General features: G+C 36.2%; 1 protein-coding gene across 3 annotated transcripts in view; it reads left to right on the top strand.

Moving 5' to 3' along the window:
* Nucleotides 1-7281: 7281 nt before the first annotated feature.
* Nucleotides 7282-19369, top strand: part of LOC116844592 (protein quiver) — a 14953-nt gene continuing 2865 nt past the window's right edge. Inside the window, exons 1-5 of one of the 3 annotated variants that reach the window (XM_032816347.1) lie at nucleotides 7283-7927; nucleotides 8540-8643; nucleotides 10014-10156; nucleotides 14791-14838; nucleotides 17329-17475. In XM_032816347.1, coding sequence (XP_032672238.1) covers nucleotides 10132-10156; nucleotides 14791-14838; nucleotides 17329-17475 — 220 coding nt within the window. In that variant the 5' untranslated portion in view covers nucleotides 7283-7927; nucleotides 8540-8643; nucleotides 10014-10131. Of the gene's footprint in view, nucleotides 10157-14790; nucleotides 14839-17328; nucleotides 17476-19369 lie in introns of all 3 variants that reach the window. The other 2 variants (XM_032816346.1, XM_032816345.1) reach the window with 2 other exon arrangements.

Consider the following 19369-nt stretch of genomic DNA (forward strand, 5'->3'; position numbering starts at 1 on the left):
CCGACGCGTCACTCAATCAGCGGCACAAGCTGGCCGTTACGACGGTCTGTTTACCTAGCCTTTGTTGAGCTTAGAGTTTTTGTTAGAGCCGTTACTCAGGTATTGCTATTACCGATTATTCGATCATCATTATTTCGTTATTATCCACTCACGGATATTATCACACTATCGTCGAGCAGATATTATTATCATCATTTAATATTCAAGTATTATTACTTCTTTATTTGATTATTATTTAATTTATTCGGTTATTATAATCGGTTATTAATTCAGTATTTAATAATTGCTATTACGCATAGGAAAGCAACTCGGGCGTACAGTTACGACAATTTTTTACCTCGTCTTTAATCAGTTATTACTATCGTTGCCCAGTTATTGTTATTCATTGTTATTACCGATTATTCGATCATCTTTATGCAGTTATTATTTGCTCCCTGCTATTATCACACGATTATCGAGTAGATATTATTATCACTACCATTTACCTTTCGAATATTATTACTTCTTTATAATAGTTATAATAATATCTGTTCGACAATCGTGTGATAATAGCCGGGAGCAGATAATAACTGCATAATGATAATCAAATAATCGGTAATAACAATGAATAACAATAATTGGGCAACGGTAGTAATAACTGATTAAAGACGAAGTAAAGAAATTGTCGTAACGCCCGAGTTGCTTTCCTATGCATAATAGAAATAATTAAATAATAACCGAATAAATTAAATAATGATGGAATAAAAAAGTAATAATACTCTAGTATTAAATGATAATGATAATATTTGTTCGATAATCGTATGATAATATCTGCAAGTGGATAATAATGGTGATCAAATAATCGATAATAACAATATCTGAGCAACAGCTCTAACAAAAACTCTAGACTCCACAAAAGCTAGGTAAACATGCCGTCGTAACGACTCGCTCGTGCCGCTGACTGAACGGCGCTTGGGGAGACGCGGCCGGGTGATGTAAACATGCGTGCGCGAACACGTGCTCGAGCGTTACGCCATAACACTTTCAACCGTCGAGACGAGCACGTCGGGAACTGCCGCATTATTTTCTATATTATTCCATGCCGATTTTTAATACCGCGTTTCGACTTCGCGACAATTGAGACGATAATTAAGACAAGTTAAGACGCGTACTCTTCACACGAGCAGGTGTTGCGGGCTTTACCGCGACAGGTAATAATCGCGTTTCATTTACTTTTTTATTTGTTAGACAGAAAAACGTCGCGATTGAGTTCCTCAATGCCGATAAAATATTATCATCATCGAATTCGTCGCATATACTCATCGTTTATCCGAGGATATGTCTTTGAGGGAAGACGCAGTTTGCTAGATTTCACACGCAATTTGCAACTCGGAGTATATCCCCCAAGAGAGACGGGATTTTTCGTGAAACCTCCGTTAGATTACCGCGATCGGGAGTGAATTACAGGCGACGTGGGACGCGAGGACCATTGTCAGATGCAGCGACAGGATGGCTGGTGGACCCTGGACACCGTGGAACGACGCGCAATGGTGAGTGCTCAATTTAGACGCTTATATAGTAGATACAAAGCGTCACTTTACGTAGATTGCATGCACGTAGACATAATTCGCCCTGGATCCGACGGGAAGTAAAGTAAGAATTGGAATTTGTAATTCGCCGGAGTTACGTAAGAATGATCCAACCAAAAAATTTAGCTCTGAGATTTTCGCAATAGATCAACGACTCAAGCATTTTCATTTCTTTAAGAGCACTAATTAACTCAATTCTTAGAAAATGTGCAAAAGAACGCGAGTGGTAAAAAATAAAAAAACTGTTCCTTAATTCATTTCAAGCGTCCATAAGGCTTGAATTTCTTTTGTTTGATTTAAAAAGATGTGAATGGAGTATCCATTGATAAAAGTTTGTAATTTTTTTAATTGGATCATTCTTACATAACAATGGCTAATTGAAATTTTGACTCGGCAAGCTTCCTTCTCGGATTATTTGTTGATAATACATTAAACTGATATATTTCAACATGTCATATTTATATGCTTTGCATATGTTATTATATATGCTTTTTTATGCTCTATATATGTTTTATATATACTCTATATATGCTCTACATATACTATATGTTTGTTATTCTTTATAACTTATTATGTCGTGTTATATACGACATACTATTTCTTCGGAGATATTTTCTTATGCATACTCGTTTTTCGTTGACAAGACAAATTAAATTTCAATAGGGGTGAAATTAATTTTAGGGAGAAGAAATAATATACGACGCGTGAATGCGTCTAAGCGTGTATTAATTACTTCACTCAAACTGTGGGCGGGAAAAAATGAATAGTTGAAAATGAAAACTGTATATATGCAAGAAGAAAATTCGTGTACGAAAACTCATTTCTACGTGTTTTTTTACCTTTATCTTCGTAGATCTTTATTCTGAACTCTCTTTTATTTTTATAAAAGCAATCGTGTGAAAGTAACTCATAAGTTTTCTGATTGGCTACAAGCCATTTTTATGGGACACTTTTATCAACAAAAGGGAGTTGAAAATAAGGGCCATAGCGTTCCTATCAATCGTTTCTCTGTTACTTTTCTATTTAACACAGTCTATGCTACCAAGAAATGTGGTTTTTTTAATTATAATCATATTGAGAGATTGTGTTCGAGGAAATCATTTCTTAATTAAATTTTGCGGTGATGTTAGCTTGGATTTTTTTTGTTTTGTGTAAAAAGATAAATGGAATATCCATTGATAAAAATTTATAATTTTTTAAATTATTTAATCATTTTAGTCATTACTTTTTTAGATCATTCTTGCGTAACAATGACCAATTGAAATTTCGACTCGGGAGGCTTTCTTTCTTGATTATTTCTTAATGATACGTCAAGAGATGTATAATCTCTTGATACATCTCTTGTTAAATATCAGTATATATCAGTAAATATCAGTATATATCTATATATACATAAAATCAGTACACTAGGATTCATAAATATCTTTATACTTCCGATATCTAGAGAATTGGATTTTTTCGATCTGGCGCATCTTGTCCCAGTAAGCGTGAATCGTGATTGTTAGTTATTGAAAGAACTGACAACTAACAGTCATGTTTTACGCTTACTGAGAAACGATGCACCAGATCGAAAAAGTCCAATTCTCTAGATACCGGAAGTATAAAGGCATTTATGAATGCTAATGTACATCGATAAATAAAGAAACGTTTTCTACGATTTGAATCGTTTTAATCGCTTCTACGTTATCGACGCTTGGCAAGTTTGTCATCCACTCCAGCATCCCCTTAAGCCGGGATTTGAACCGAGATGTTTTGAGTCTCCGATATTATTCATATTATTACAAACTACCAATTTCAATAAAATGAATTGTGAGAGAGTGATGAATTGTCAGATAGTGCCTTTTGTGTCACCTTAATATCTTTAGTGGTTGCCTAGAACTAAGCTTCCACGACTTATTTAACGAAACGTTATTAATAGTATTATTATAGCATTAGTATCATGAGTATTATTGTAAACTCTGAATTCCAACAGGATAAATTGTGGAGAACTTTGTTTCCTTTTAATTAAATCGATAACTTTTGTGATTGCCGAGAAATAAGCAAAAAATATGAATGGCATGTTTAAGCTTGTATATTTATTTATTGTTTTATATTGTCCAGTTTCCAAATCTTTTTATAAAATTACGGTGGTTTTTTCAAAATTACGCAGAACGCAGCGCGAGAAAGACGAAACTGATGAGAGATGATCTAATTTTGTGATAATATCGCCGCTAGTTCGCTTCGTGCCTACGTCACGCGGTTCACTAATCAATGGTGAGACAAAGATGATTGGACATCTGTCCTTTTCTAACTTATTAGCATTGTACAGAAGTACAACGGAAGTACACGAACCAGGCGCATTTTATCGTTACTACCGCGAAAATGCGCCTAATGAACGTAGTAAAGGCGTACTTTGTTAGATGGCGCCTCGAAAATGAGCCTAGTTGTGACCATTGAAATCAGACTGACAGCCGCTTTCATGCTTTTCTTTGCTTTAATGTATAAAGGACTCAATTAGGTAGTAGTTATACATTCACTTATATTCTCGACAGTGGAGAATCTTTCGAAATTGTTAATTTACCACTAAACTGCAAGCTCGAAGACAATTTTTATCTCGTACTTAAAATCCGGGGAATATCTCGCTGCTGGTAAAATAGATCAAACAGTCAGCTGTCTTGAGTTGATAAATTCCGTGTAGAACGAACAGATTTACCTGCTGAATCCGTGGATAACCTAACTGAGCACTAATATTGATCATTGATGTGGTCAAAGAATGTGCGAAATAATAATGCAATTCAAATAATATTTTGTGAAACTTTCTCTTACTTATTATCGTAAATTTTGTGGTATCGTAGAAGGCAATTTTTTAATTGCATCAAAGGATATTTTATAATTGATTTACAGTAAACTGGTACTAATGAGCGCGCTGTAAACTATTTTCGCAAGAATACTGATAATACGTACGCATCTCAAATGCAGAGAATTCAATTTATTGATTTCTGGCATATTTCCCAAGTGAACGTTTACCGTTCCAAGATACTGTCATCGATGTGAATCAGCAATTACGACTATTGAAAATTAAAGAGACCGAAATGAACGACGTTGTACAGTCGCACAAATATTTGAGTGGTGACAAATAAAACATTACAACACACAGAGGAGACGAATCTATGTCATATTCGCTTTACGATTCTCACGAATGTGAATGTTTCAAGGATTTATTTCTTCAAGATATAAAAGCTCCTCTGTCATTTCAGCGCAATTCAACTTCAAAATTAATACTATTGTTTAAAAAGTGAAACGCGGAGTGAGTGTGAAATTTGAAGCCTTAATAGCAACGTGCGTCAATAAATATGCGCAGCGGACTCGCTTCACAATTAGATTCAATGTCTTGTAATTGATAAAACGAGTCACATTTGTCTGGCGAAGAATTAATCGCACGGTGTCGGTATCTCTGGCGTAGCTGGTACGATTAAAACGTCACTGTATTTTCTGTAGCATTTAAAACGCGACTGAATTTTGTTCTAAATTTAACTGAGTGTCGTTAGTAAGTGTTTAACTGTATAGAATGTTGCTAAGTATCGAAAACACACGATTGTCTTTCATATGATACACAAAAAGTTTCAACTGCAATGTACTTGGTACAAAATTTTGTGTTAAATTTAACACGCTTCATATGTCCCAAAAAGTTCATTCAAATTTTTGTGTTAGTTTAAAAAAGAAAAAAGAGGAGAAAATAGGTCGATTGTAATAAATGAGCCAATGCGTTTTGATTGAAGGAAATGAAATTTCTGGTTCTTAGAAGCACAAATTTGAATCATAAACACCACCACAATTGTGTGTTCTTCAACCAAAACATGTTAGTTTGTTCATTAAAATCAAACTTCAGTGCTTCCGCCTATGTTGATGTTTAAGAAAAGATAAATTTTATAATAATTCTATAAATGCATTATTCTCGACTAGTAACTGTTAAATTTGAATTAATATTAAGCCTTATCAAATTCTTAACAAAAAATTCGCTTATCACACATCGTGTTTATGGCTTCTTTTTAACTCCTAATTATATCTACAACGATAAGCGAAAATCACGCCATTTCGCAACATATGTTACGCAGAATTTATTCACTATCTTCTTTCTCGAATATTTGCAAAAATATAAAGAAACGATTTAAGGGGAAAAACAGCGTTTGAAGTTGCCTCGGCAGAAGTTTTAAAATATCAATCTTCATAAATGGTATTAGAACTCCTAAAAGAAGAATGTCTTTCATATGATACACAAAAGGTTTCAATTGCAATGTACCTGGTACAAAATTTTGTGTTAAATTTAACACGCTTTATATGTCCCAAAAAGTTCATTCAAATTTTTGTGTTAATTTAAAAAAGAAAAAAGAGGAGAAAATAGGTCGGTTGTAATGAATGAGCCAACGCGTTTTAATTGAAGGAAATAAAATTTCTGGTTCTTAGAAGCACAAATTTGAATAATAAACCATAATTATGTGCTCTTCAACCAAAACACGTTAGTTTGTTCATTAAAATCAAACTTCAGTACTTCTGCCTATGTTGATGTTTAAGAAAAGATAAATTTTATAATAGTTCTATAAATATATTACTCTCGATTAGTAACTGTTAAATTTGAATTAATATTGAGTAAGCCTTAACAAATTCTTAACAAAAAATTCCTCACTTGATTTTATTTAATTATCTTCAAATAAACATTTAAAACATCATTCTACATGCAAGATTTAAATAATCGAAGTACAGACTGCAAGATATGAAACACTGCAGCAAATTCGCTTATCACACATCGTGTTTATGTTTTCTTTTTAATCCTTAATTATATCTACAATGATAAGCAAAAATCACGCCATTTCGCAACATATGTTACGCAAAATTGTTCATTCAGCATTTTCTTTCCCAAATATTTGCAAAAATATAAAGAAACGATTTAAGAGGAAAAACAGCGTTTGAAAACCAACTGGAAGTTGCCTCGGCACGTTTGTTCCCCTAAATTTGCATAAACTTTAAATTTTACTTTATCTGCTATTTTTGAACTCATCCCTCGGTTTACTACCGCAGTATTAATTAAATAAAGGGATCGTTTTGTGCTCAAAAATTAAACTAATAAAAGAATCAAATCAAAAAATAAAACAAAAATAAAGTAATAAAAATAATAGAACAAATAAATAAAATTTCTCTTTGCTCTTTAGTATATCTGGGAACACGAATAGAAGTTTTGAAATATCAATCTTCATAAATAGTATTAGAACTCCTCAAAGAAGTAACTCAGAAACCAGCATTGGTTCCGGTGGACCCTGATGATGTGTCGAGTTAGCAAATTTTCAATTTTCCTTGAGAATTCCCATTTTGCAGGTGACAACCCCGTGTTCTCGTTTCTCTGCTTTTCATAGTTCGCAGGGAATCAACAGCGAAGTGCGCAAGCGCTTCCCCTTTATAATAGACCAGACCGTGCCTTACTTGCTTTCCTTCCTATGTGAAATTGATCCATACACTTTCTCTCGTATCCGTCATTAACAGTACGACTGATTAAAGTTTTTAACAATTATTCCTGCCTCTCGAGAGCCTCGGCGCGTTGAATAGAAACTGCTATCCGACTGCTATTGTGCGCCGTCGCGTGAAAAGCCCCTGTCGAGCAACGGCTTGCTGTTGCTGCTGCTGCTGCTGCGTCGGTATAGTTACCGCAACGTGAGCACGTGGCATAGACTAGCGACTCCGCGACATATTGATCGACCTGAATCCGCGCTTCGTTCGGCGCGGTCGTCTCGCGCGCGTCAGTTCCGTAAAAGCGCTTGTACGACGTCGCTTTTACAGCGTACAGTAGTCGCGGCGTACGCGTAGTCACATCGTGGCCTCTCGCGAAACTGCATCGTGCTGCATCGTGCTGCATTCGTGCCCTCGTTTTCGCACGCGTCTCCTCACTATCTGATCGCATCGCTACGCATTGACGACGACGACGACGATAACGACGACGACGACGACGACAACGACGACAACGACGACGACGACGACGACGAGGGCTCGCGGACAAATAAACACAGACGGACGGACGCGCCAGGTTGCTCGAGCTCGAAAAGGGTGTAGGCGCAGAGGGGTGTGCGGATCTCACGCTGCAGGGTCAACAATCGAATCTGAGATCGCGGGACGATATACGAATGATGACGACGGCTGATAGAGGGAAATAGGCGAGCTTCGCGCACGAGACTTCGAAAAGAGGACGTCGACTTTATCACCGGAGTGACAGGAAAAGAAAGGGGAAAAGAGAGAGAGATAGAGAAAAAGAGAGATTGTAAAAAGAGAAAGAGAGAGAGAAAGACAGGGAGAATTAACTGTTCCGAGTAGAAAAGTGGTGCGAAACGGAAGAAGTATGTGCGAATTTGTATTTAGGTTTACGAATGCGTTAAGCGCGCTTTACAGCCTGATTACGGGGTACGCGTAACGCATTTCTGATTTCGTGCAACCTTGGCTCACGTTCCGATCGTTATGCTTAGCGCCGAACACGGCTAACTGACGAGTAATGTGTCCAGCGACGCGAGAGTTCAAAGAAAGCAGATCAAGTAAAATTGAAAGTTCGCGCAAATTTAGGAAAAAAGAACGTGGTGCCGAGGCAACTTCCGGTTGGTGCTCGACGCGGTTCTCTAGGGATGAAAACGTCCCTCTTAAAGAAAAATCGTTTCTTTATATTTTTGTAAATATCCGAGCGAGAAGATGTGTTGAGTGAACAATTTTGCGTAACATATGTTGCGAAATGGCGTGATCTTTGCTTAGATACGATAAGTGACTAAAAATAAAGACACATAAACACGACGCGTAATAAGCAAATTCGCTGCAGGGTCTCATATCTGACGATCTGCACTTCGATTAAATCTCTCATGTAGAATCATTTTCCAACTGTATCGTCAATTACGGGACACTGAGATCTATCGAAAATAGCGTATACAGGGATACCACTAAAGAGATATCACCCATTTTTACAGGTGTATTCCACATCTGAAAATTAGAAAAAAGAAAATCCGTTGCATCTCTTAATATACACGCTGCGTGCATGAAGGGCTGAAGCAATTTGCATGAAATTTAATCGGTGAGATTAAATTTAAAATCCTCGAAGCAATTTGGGATAAATAGCGCTTCTAATATCCGCTGTGGAATAAAGTGATTAACACAACGTGATTAAATTCTCTCGATATGCGATAGAAACAGATTAATACACATTCTAGTTCTCTTTCGAGAAGATTAAATTATTTAGTCCTGTATGCCTCAGAGAGAGAAGTAAGAAGAGATAAAAAGGTATAAGGAATCCTTTAAATTGCTCAGCCGTTTTGAAAATTAAATCTTCGAAACTTCTTATCGTAAATTAAAATCCTCTCATCGAAATGTTATTAAATCGCGTTTTTTTTTTTAATTGTTTGTGCCGGCTATTTTTACCAAGCGTACAATGAAAACGCTGAGCTTTACGTCGCGCGATTGCTAATTTATTTCAGTAAACAGCATGAAATTACTTGTCACTTAATACCGTAATCAAACTCTTATTATGAAAGTTTGCTGACGTAAGTAACGTCTAACGCAGAAAAACGTTAACGTACAAATTTATTGGATATTATTCGCTATTATTCGGTCAAGAGACGAGAGTTCAAAGCGCTGAACTCTACGACCAGTTAAACGATTCAGCGCGTTATTATCTCATCTAGCTGTTAAGTGTCTCAAATTACGTATTTGCATTATGACAATTTTTCACAGATGCACGCATTAGCGTGTAAAACTAGGACGATGACGTAAACGACTCCGACGACCTGAAGTCGATAGTCTTCCAGCAACTGCTTAGAGAATGTTAATTTTAGACTAGCTAATAAACCAATCTTTATTTAACATCTACGAAGAGTTCACTCTGCATGAATGAAAAAAGTTTTTTTCAAAAAATCCAAAGATAATAAAATAAATAGAAACATTTAAATTGTTGATCACAAGCTATATAATAGTATAAAATAAAATGTATTATTTCTAATAATTAAAATGAAATCTGTTATTAATTATAACTGTATATATATAAAGATTATTAATTATAATATTGCAGAGTGATTCGAGTATAAGAGATTAAATAGAAAGATTGAACAATTATTCTGATTATAATTTTTTAACACCGGCCTTGAGATTCTTACAAGCACATTTCTCTGAACGGATTAAAATACAATCGGATAGAAAATTTTCACTACAGATAGTATATCTGCTGTAATTACTGCAACGCTCACTGTCCCAGTGATCTCCCCAGGCAGCACAAACTTTTAAAAAGGACGTTTTAAAGATATGGCGTATGAGACGTTTAAATAAAATAAAACATCTTTTGGACGCTTTTAAGGCATCCTTTACAAATTTGTACTGCCTGGGGAGTTAGTCCAATGCGTCTTCACTCGACATTGTCCTAAATTTGATTTGACAACTGATTTATAATTTTAGGTGTCGCTCGGAATACACAACCGAGCCAGAGCCGCGCTAAATCGCGCGCCACTTGATGCTCGAAGAAGTCTCGACATGACACGAAGCTAGACGAGTGCAAGGAGATTTCCCCGTCAGCATGTGGACAAATCACTTGATAGTGGGTGAGTGTGCGTGCGTCCTTCACGAGTTTGCCACTTAATCTCGTAAGGCTCTTCTGTACATTGAGAAGCATCGTCGAATCGAAATAGCCTTCTAACCCGCGAACATCGGGCGCACATTCGTTCTGCAGTTCCTGCGCTTTGATGTTAGAGAACACAGCCGATTACACCTGTACCACTTAGAACTAGGGACGAGGGAAAAGTACCGTATATTCGGAATACAGCGCGTGTGTCCTATTTGCGCGAAAACCGACGTCGCTGAGTTACGATTGACTTTCTGACAACTCGATTAATCAGTGCCATTCGTAAAGACCCAAATATGCTCGCGAAACTATCCGAACACTTGTTTCTTTCACTTCATCGAATTGCAAATTGATTCGTACGACATTGGCTATTCCAGTGTCAAGTGCGATACATCGAACAGCTGATACGATCGAAATTAACGATGTGATCGCGAAGAATACTCATTAAGATAGAAGTGTTGCGCGCATTTATTGAACCTATATCGAGGAATTTTTAACGCGCATATCACGATCAAGGTGTCTCGTCGAGTTTTTCTTTTCGAGCGTAGATTTGAAGGGTCAAAGAGTACAAATCGCGATTGTTCGGACACTCGGGTCATCGCGCGCGCGCGCACGGTGTTGTCCCAGAAGTGCAGCCATTGAAATTAGGACGGTCTTATCTGCAATCACTATGACCGGTATTCATAGTCGAATCTTATTTCAAGACCGTCTTAAGTAATGTCTTAAGATGCGAATACTGCTCTGTGATTAGTTCATGACATCTTAAGACAATGCTTAAGATAATCTTAAATATAAGATCGGATTATGAATACCTATGAGTCTCTTCCCATGAGTCCAGATCGTAGGTGTTATTACATGTTAGATCAATCAACGCGCGTACGGCCGCTGCCTCCGTGCTGCTAGGTACGTGGACACGTACGTACGTAAGATCCATGGACAAAGTCCGCGCTTGAGGAAATCTATGGGACCGCGCCAAAGAAACAAGTAGGTTTCGCAATCAAGTTCGAAAGATCAAATTAACGTGTCTCTCGCGATATACTTTGGATGGCTGTGAAACGCTAAAGCAAAAGCTGCAAAGTGAAGAAAGCTGTACGGAAGAAAGAGGCAGTCGCTGCGGCAGCAAGAATGAGGTTGCCGAATCTAACATATGAATATCTAAAAGTACAGCTGTCAGGCATTCATTTGACTGTAAAACCGATGTAGTGACAACAGTAGCGAAAGTTTTGCTTGCAGTAGCAAATTCTTAGTTACAGCAACAAACAGGTTCTCAGCCAGCCATGATTAGCTGCGAAATCTTTTCTTTTTCCATGCGTCGCTCTATACGTTTTCTTTTGCAAACTAATAATCTCAGATCACATTGAATATGTCTTCTACATCGACGGTCTTTCAAATTACATCGAATATGCGAGTCCTTTAGGTTCGATCAAACGCGGAGTTTTGTTTCCAGAACAGTGCGCCAGACATCTCCAAGTGTTTTTAGCGATTTGCACAAACACCCCGTGAAATAAGTAATCACAATTTGATTAAGTAGGAACTACAACCATCGTAGAAGCAAAACATCGCGCTCCACTTTCGTATGTATATCCTCCTCTTTCCCGTCTATATATCCCCTTTATGTACTTTTCTTCTATATTTGATACTCTCTCCACATACACACACGTGTTCACACCAAAGAGAGCCTCAAACTGCCCCTCGACTATACCCTTTGCCGCATAATAATCGCCAAAATACCTCATGCAAGCACGAAAGATCGATCTAGTTATGTACGATATATCACGTGATGCTAAGCGTCATTTATTCAGCGCTCTGCAATAGATCCCATTGAGCGAGCCTTTGCGGCACCTTTATAAATGTCAAGTAGGGTTTTACACTCCGCGCGAGAGTCATGCACCGACGTGCAATGCGGTTTCCCCAAATATTTACGTTACTTTTACACATACTGTGCAGAAACTACTAACCCTTTGCCCTTTCCCGCTTTCGCGTCTAATGAAGTAAAGAAGTAGCAGGACAAATTGTGGAAAATCTCTCTCTAAAAAAACAGAACAAGTCGGATATCGCTGCCTACGCTTTATTCTAAATAAAAGTTACTGTGCGCGTATTATTTTTACACTAAAGCGGGAATTCACTCGCACGCATGCATTCAGAGATTTAATTCATGATATCAATATCTTTATTCTCACGCCAAGCTGGTTGAACAATAACAAGCAATCCTCCCGCTCAACTTTCTTACCAACTCAGTTTACTGCGAATACAAAGATACACACTAACTTATTTTATGCGAAGACTTTTCTTCGTACGCAAGGCTTCAAAACTGTCTTTTAATTCTACTAGAATAAAATGCATTTATATTATATTTATAGTATATTTCGAGATTTTTACGCAGTCAAGTTTTAGAGTGTATCATCCATATCTCTAAAATAATGAAAAAGTTTTGAAAACATTAAAGATTAATTTACATTAAATCACTTTTAGCAAAAAGTCATCTAAAAGTGATCACAAACGATTTTATATTAATTCGGAGTTTAAATTAAATGTTATTTAAAAATTAAAAGTTATATCAAAGTTATTTACTTTAAAGTGTAAGCCCAGCACATGTTGACATCAAATGACGTTTTAATGACGCATTAATAATATCTCTACACACAGAAAATACATATTATATTCAAGTAAATGTGGCTTGTTTTGCACAAGTATTTAAAAATTTTATATATCTATCATAACCATTAAATTCATTCAAATGCATTCTAAATCCTATTAAGTCTAACATATCAATAAATTAAATTAAATTAAAATAAAAAGTCGGTTTTCTTACTACATGGAATCGGACCAATTTTTTTTTTCGATAAAGTTTTGTAATATTTTTGTAAAAACAATAAATTTTTCCTTTGAATATATGATAATTAGTTTTGCTAAAATTTGCGAGAGCATATTTCAGGACCAATAATAAGAAAATATTTTTTATTGAAGATAACTATTCTTTAAAGTAAGGAAAATAAATTAAATAATCGCTTTTTTTAGAAATAGAATAATATTTGTCTGTGTGTAGCGTCAATAATACGTCATTAATACATCATGCTGCTACTTAGGAATATTATAAATAAACGGTATTTTTAAGGGTTGGTAAAGTTTTGTTACTTTTTAAAAGTAACTAGTTACTGTTACTGTTACTGAAAAAGTAACGAGTCGTTACTTTTACGTTACTTTCTTAAAATTATTGTAAATTATTATTATAAATACAAAAATCTTACATTTTAAACTTTACTAAATTGTAAGAATTGAATTTTATAATTAATATCTATCACATTAATTAGTCAATCCACTTAAGAAATTTCAAATCTGTACTTAATATAATAAAAATTTAATGATTGCATTATAGAGATAAAAGAATTTAATCACATGCTCCATAAATACGTTGATAAATTTCCCAGATAACACAGAGAATTTAAGGAAAATTTAGTCGTATGTCACCAATTCTGAGTTCATTTTTAAATGCAAAAAAAATTCTTTTCACTGAACTAAACTCTGAAAAGTGTTTTTGCATCTGAAAATGAACTCAGAATTGATGATATACGACTAAATTTTTTTTTAATTCTTTTTTAATTCTCTGTGCTATTTGGGTTATTAAATTAATATACGATTACTATATAATTTTAATTTTATTTTTACGTTCCTCAAGTAACTATTAAAGTAACTGTTAGAAAAGTTACAAGTTATTAAAAATAAGTAACTTAGTTAAGTTACAGTTACAGGTGGGAAAAAAGTAACTAAGTTACAGTTACCGAAAAAATGTAATTATAACTGTAACTTCGTTACAAGTAATGAGTTACTTCCCAACCCTGATATTATTGTGGAAATATATGATATTGCTATTTAGTAAAAGAAAAGATCATTAAAGTACAATTATTAAAATCTTGATTTTCGTATACATGTACTTCAAGTAAAAGTAATTTAAGATTCCGACTGTCACTAAATGGATTTAGAAGAGCTTTACCGCTCTCTTTTACACTCGCGCAGCTCCTTATTTCACTAATTTACATTCTACCCTCTAAATTAATCTGCACGCACTCTGTTTACATTCTACGCTACTCCATTATATCCTACATTCTCTCAGTCTGTCTCACGCGCCATATCCTGCACTCCATACTCTGTTCTTTACCCTGTTCTTCACCTTCGGGCATCCTCGGCACTTTGCAAATATTTTACCACCGCGATGCTTGACGATCTGCAAAGGAGACGAGCTCGAAGCAAGGCGAAGCTCGTTCCGACAAACGTGGACGTGTCTGCCGCACGAACCCCACGACCGAGTGATAACGATTAGCTTAGTTAGCGCAATTGCCCAGCGATCCCCAACGTTATGAATATCTCGAGTACGCTAGAACCGCGCCGTAGAGAGAAACAGTAGCGGTCGTAGTAGTAATACATAGTCACAGAGCATCCGTAGCCCGACATTACAATAGCGCGATAGCGAGACGATTAGCGGATGATGTTGCCAGTAGTAATGTCGCTTTCTGTCACCCGACACTCTCGGCCAAGTATTCTATATAGGCTAGTAAGCCCGCGCGGCTTTTTTGTATGACGCACCGCCTAAAGCAGTAACCGATCTTTCGTTTTCAGCGGCAATTGTACTCGCGGTTGCCAACGTCTGTCATGCGGAGTGCCAGAGTGAGTGATTAAGCCAGCTTACTCTCCTCGGTGTGCCCGTGCCGTGTCGTCGGACTCGTTCGCTAGGGACACTCGATGACGAAGCTCGATGAAGCGCGCCCGCGGCCAAGTAACCCTCTCGCAGAATCCGAGAAACCGCGCCACGGGGTCGCAAAGCGTTCTCCGCGCCGGGCAAAACAACTCCCGGCCGGAGGTCGCCTAGGCTCCACACTGGACGAGGAGAGAGCGTCGGAATTCGTCTTTGCCGAGAACCGAGAGAAATCTCGTCGAGGATTTATCGTTCGCAACAAAACGTCGAGATCAGGAAATTTCTTTCTCAAATTCGAGCGACGAAGCGATGTTTCTAGCTGCGTCGCGGTTTAAGGAGGTTGTAAGGCTTAGTTTCATATTTTCAATCGCGCATCAAGGGGCCCATTCATAAACTTGCGAATTTATCAAACAAAATTGTCTATGTATACCTACTAATTTGAGACAAAGTTGAGGTAAAAATATATATTTACATAATATTATATATATACGAAAAAAAATATTTTTTAATTTTTTCTTATTAATACACTTTATTTGATCAGCAGTTGGTCTAATAGAGATGCACGGATAATAGAAAGAGATACATAAATGTTTGAATATGTGTATGTCTCGAGTATTACTATAGATTATGAATTTTTCATCACTGTATTTTCCAAACCAAACAGTCGGTAATTCTGAATTTTGTGTATAATGCCGATATATTATCCATCGATATATAATATCTTTCATATTATCATAATTTTTTATTAAAACTCTAATTTTAATTTGCAAGAAAAATTGAAAATGGCATGTCAACTCCAAGGAACAAGCACTAATTAAGAGAAAGATAAAGCTCATAAGAACCGTACGCTGAATTTTAGAGTAAATAAATTTGAATAGGAGAATAAAATTTGATATTATTACACGCGCTAAATATTTTTCTGGTCTTACAAAGTACGTAAATCAGATCAGATCTCAGAACCTAAATTTATTATTATTTATTTATTTAATTATTATTATTATTATTTAATGAATTTCCCCTTTCCTTAAAATTTCAATTTGCGTATTTCTTCTAGATTCCTATTTAAAGTTGCGAAAAATATTGTCTCAGCCAAGAATCAAACCTACATCTTCCCACTTGTCTGGCGGGACGCTGTACCAAAACTTCAACAGCATTCCTCGCAACTGAAATGCTTGTATATTGTTTGTTTTGGATCTAAGCATATACTAGACTAAGCGGCTTCTGTTACCAGCGTACCATAGACCATTAGTTTAGTTTAGTGTGTATACTTCGATCCAAAACAAACAACGCATAAACATTTATAACATTTCCTCCCATTGAGAATTTATTCGCACTAACGTCCAGCGTACAGTTCTTATAAGCTTTATCTTCTTTTTAGTTTCAAATACCTCAACTCTTGAATTTTCTTCTAATTGCACGAGCAGTTGGACACTATTTAAATTTATATTTAGTGCAAATTTTAATAAATTCTTAACAAAATCATTCTGCCTTACAATCTCCTGGACCAATCTACGAAGTAGACTCGTCTCGCATGAGACGTTTACGCGTTTTTATACATAAAATCTTTTCACGAGAAGAATATTCTCCGTAATGCAATTTATTCTAATCGTTATCAAACGACTTCATTTTGTTTCTAAATTAAGTACAATAGCAGCTTCAACGAGACTGTCTCCTTTTCAGTTACTCCAACAGTGTCCGTGATATCGAGTTGTTCCCGATGATTCATAAACCGCTTCAATTTCCTCTCGGCAGTCGATGCAATTCAGCCTTATTCTCGTCCAGTCTCATCGAGCACGGCCACGTCGCCGAAGCGCTTGCGCTTCTCTATTGTGCCGTGAAAAGCGAACGGTGCCTGATATTTCTTTTTAGAGCTCACGCGCGCGCGGGCGCCCATCGATGCAAAAGACCTTACACGAAAGATGTGCACTCGGAAAACGATGTGTCCACGAGGGGTGGAAAGTACTCTGCATATTATCTTTGGATGACAACCGCGCCGTCACAGACGTCGAATTAGTTACACAATTAGTCCAAATTAAACTGTTCGTGACGACAAGTTCCGCATTGGCAAAATTAACCATCTCGAATTTATTCCAAGTCGTCATTTCTCGCGACAGCTTATTATCTTGAGTCCGTGATCAAACCGGCTCTTTGACGCTAAACGTGGCTGCCTCAATAGGAAAGTAATAGCTAGAGATTTGGTCGTAACATCGCACGCACACTCGATGTTTATCACATTTCACAGATGTGCTTGTCGTGAATGGAACACTGGGGGGAGCCATATGGGGGAAGCGATAAGAGCGGGGAGAGATTTGCGGAGAAAATAAGCTTAGCACTGACAATATATAAACGGCTGAGTCGTCGATGCAAATCGACGATTTCGAGGCGCTTCGACTTCGTGTACATTCTTTTCCGAGTGCGATAGAGGCAATGCGCGGTCCTTGAAAATGCGTCTGCTTTCACAGCTCGCTCCGTTTACTGCTACGAATGCGACTCATGGACGGACCTCAGATGCAAGGATCCGTTCAACTATACGGCGCTACCTAGGGATCAACCACCTCTAATGACCTGCAACGGATGCTGCGTTAAAATGGTCCGCAACGCAAAATCACGTAAGTGTCGCTGACCACGAGAGAATAATTTTAGAAAGAATGTTACACAAAAAGTCCCTGTATTGAAATATTATATGAACTAAACTAGATTATAACGCAAAGGACATTAAGACAATCTGACGAGCTGAACGTTTTGGCTCATAAATTATTACTGAGTAACTGATTATCAATTAATTGTTATAACGACAAATCTTACGTTTCACTATGCTTTGTTAAAATCTTATAATATTCTCGTAAACAGAATATATTTTTCTTTTGAATACATAATAATGAGTTTCTCTCAAATTTGTAATAAGTATATTTTAGGACTATCATAAAAAATACTTTTTGTTGAAGATAAAAATTATTTAAAAGAAAGAAAGAAAATAAATTGAGCGACACTTTTCTCAGCAGTAGAATAATATTTTTCTCTGTGTAGAGACGCATAACGCGATCAAAGTCGTTCTTTCGCTTCCGCGGCGAAAATGTTGGAAAAATTAAACGCCCGGATGCATCGAATGCACCAAACCGACATTTATTTATCGCCATTTTTCCAGCCGGAAAACCTCATAATAGAAAAAATGCACAATGTTTGTAGATCCCGGAAAAGATGTGAATATTCGGTCGTCGAATCGTTTGGATTAACTAATTATTTAGCAAAGCCCGTTTTCTTATGTACATTATTAAACAATTTTTTAATTAAGAACAAGATCAAAACATGAAATACAAGCAGCGTTCTCACCATCTACCTTAGCATCTACCTTGAGAGGATCTTGGAGCCGCTATCCAACTCTCTCGGTGCATTTTCTTTCACGGGTGAAATGTCGAAAAAATTGCGCGCTCGGGTGCATTCGATGCACTTGTTGATCTCGAGGAAGAGACTTGGAACAATTTGCACGTGAATGCATTATCGATCTAACAAACCAACACAATGCCTTTCGGGGAAGTATTATCGTTCAGTGCTATCCGGTTATTAACTAACTGTGGTATATGTCTACAGCTTTTAATCAGAGGCGTCCTGTTATAACGCACAATGAATAACGCAGGAATGACAATCGAATATAAAACTATTTGACAGTTTTTAAACATGATAGTTGATAGTCTGACCGGAAAATCTCTAAAAAAATATATCATTTGTATGGAACCCGGTCTATAATTATTCAATATCTCATCGTTACGGATGTACTATAATCAATAATGAGCAAGACGTGGCATTATTATGTTCGTTAATATATTAATTGGCAAATATATACACGCGATTGGCAATTGTCTATATTCGAACGAAATTTATACAGATAAGCGTATATTAAATTATTTAACAAAGATTGATATGTGTGGGTGAATGGGTAAAAGAACAATACTTAATCTCATCTCTTTCTAATTTTACTTTTCTCTTTTTTTTTTTTTTTTTTAAACCCCTTAAATGATATGACTAGGAAATTTTCATGAAAAATATTAAATTTTTCTTTTGATTTACTTAAAAACTATTATATATTTTTAATTTATAGAAAGTACAAATTAGATATACTTTGTATTCTATCTTTCAAAACTCCTCAAAGAAAACAGTAAAGAGAAAAGAAATTTAGATATGTTTATATGAAAAAGAAAAACTCACCCTGAGGGAGATCGCGTAATCATTTTAAATCACACTGATGAGGTTAATGGAAGTTTTGATGAGATTAAATCAGCTCTTAAAAGAGCTTGACTCGTCGTTGAGTCATACTACTGGAAAACCAAATTTCTCTCGATGACAGGTCTGTAAGCGTCATCGAATGTTATTAATAATAACTTACTAAATATTAAATATTTATGGAAACACATTAAAAATTAATTTATTTAAATGTTTTAACATGTAATTTCTTATGAGACATTGATATATATATATATATATATATATATATATATATATATATAT

This window comes from Odontomachus brunneus, unplaced genomic scaffold, assembly GCF_010583005.1.
Source record: "Odontomachus brunneus isolate Ranch 3 - 2012 unplaced genomic scaffold, Obru_v1 Obru_scaffold_043, whole genome shotgun sequence".
NCBI classification, from domain to species: domain Eukaryota; kingdom Metazoa; phylum Arthropoda; class Insecta; order Hymenoptera; family Formicidae; genus Odontomachus; species Odontomachus brunneus.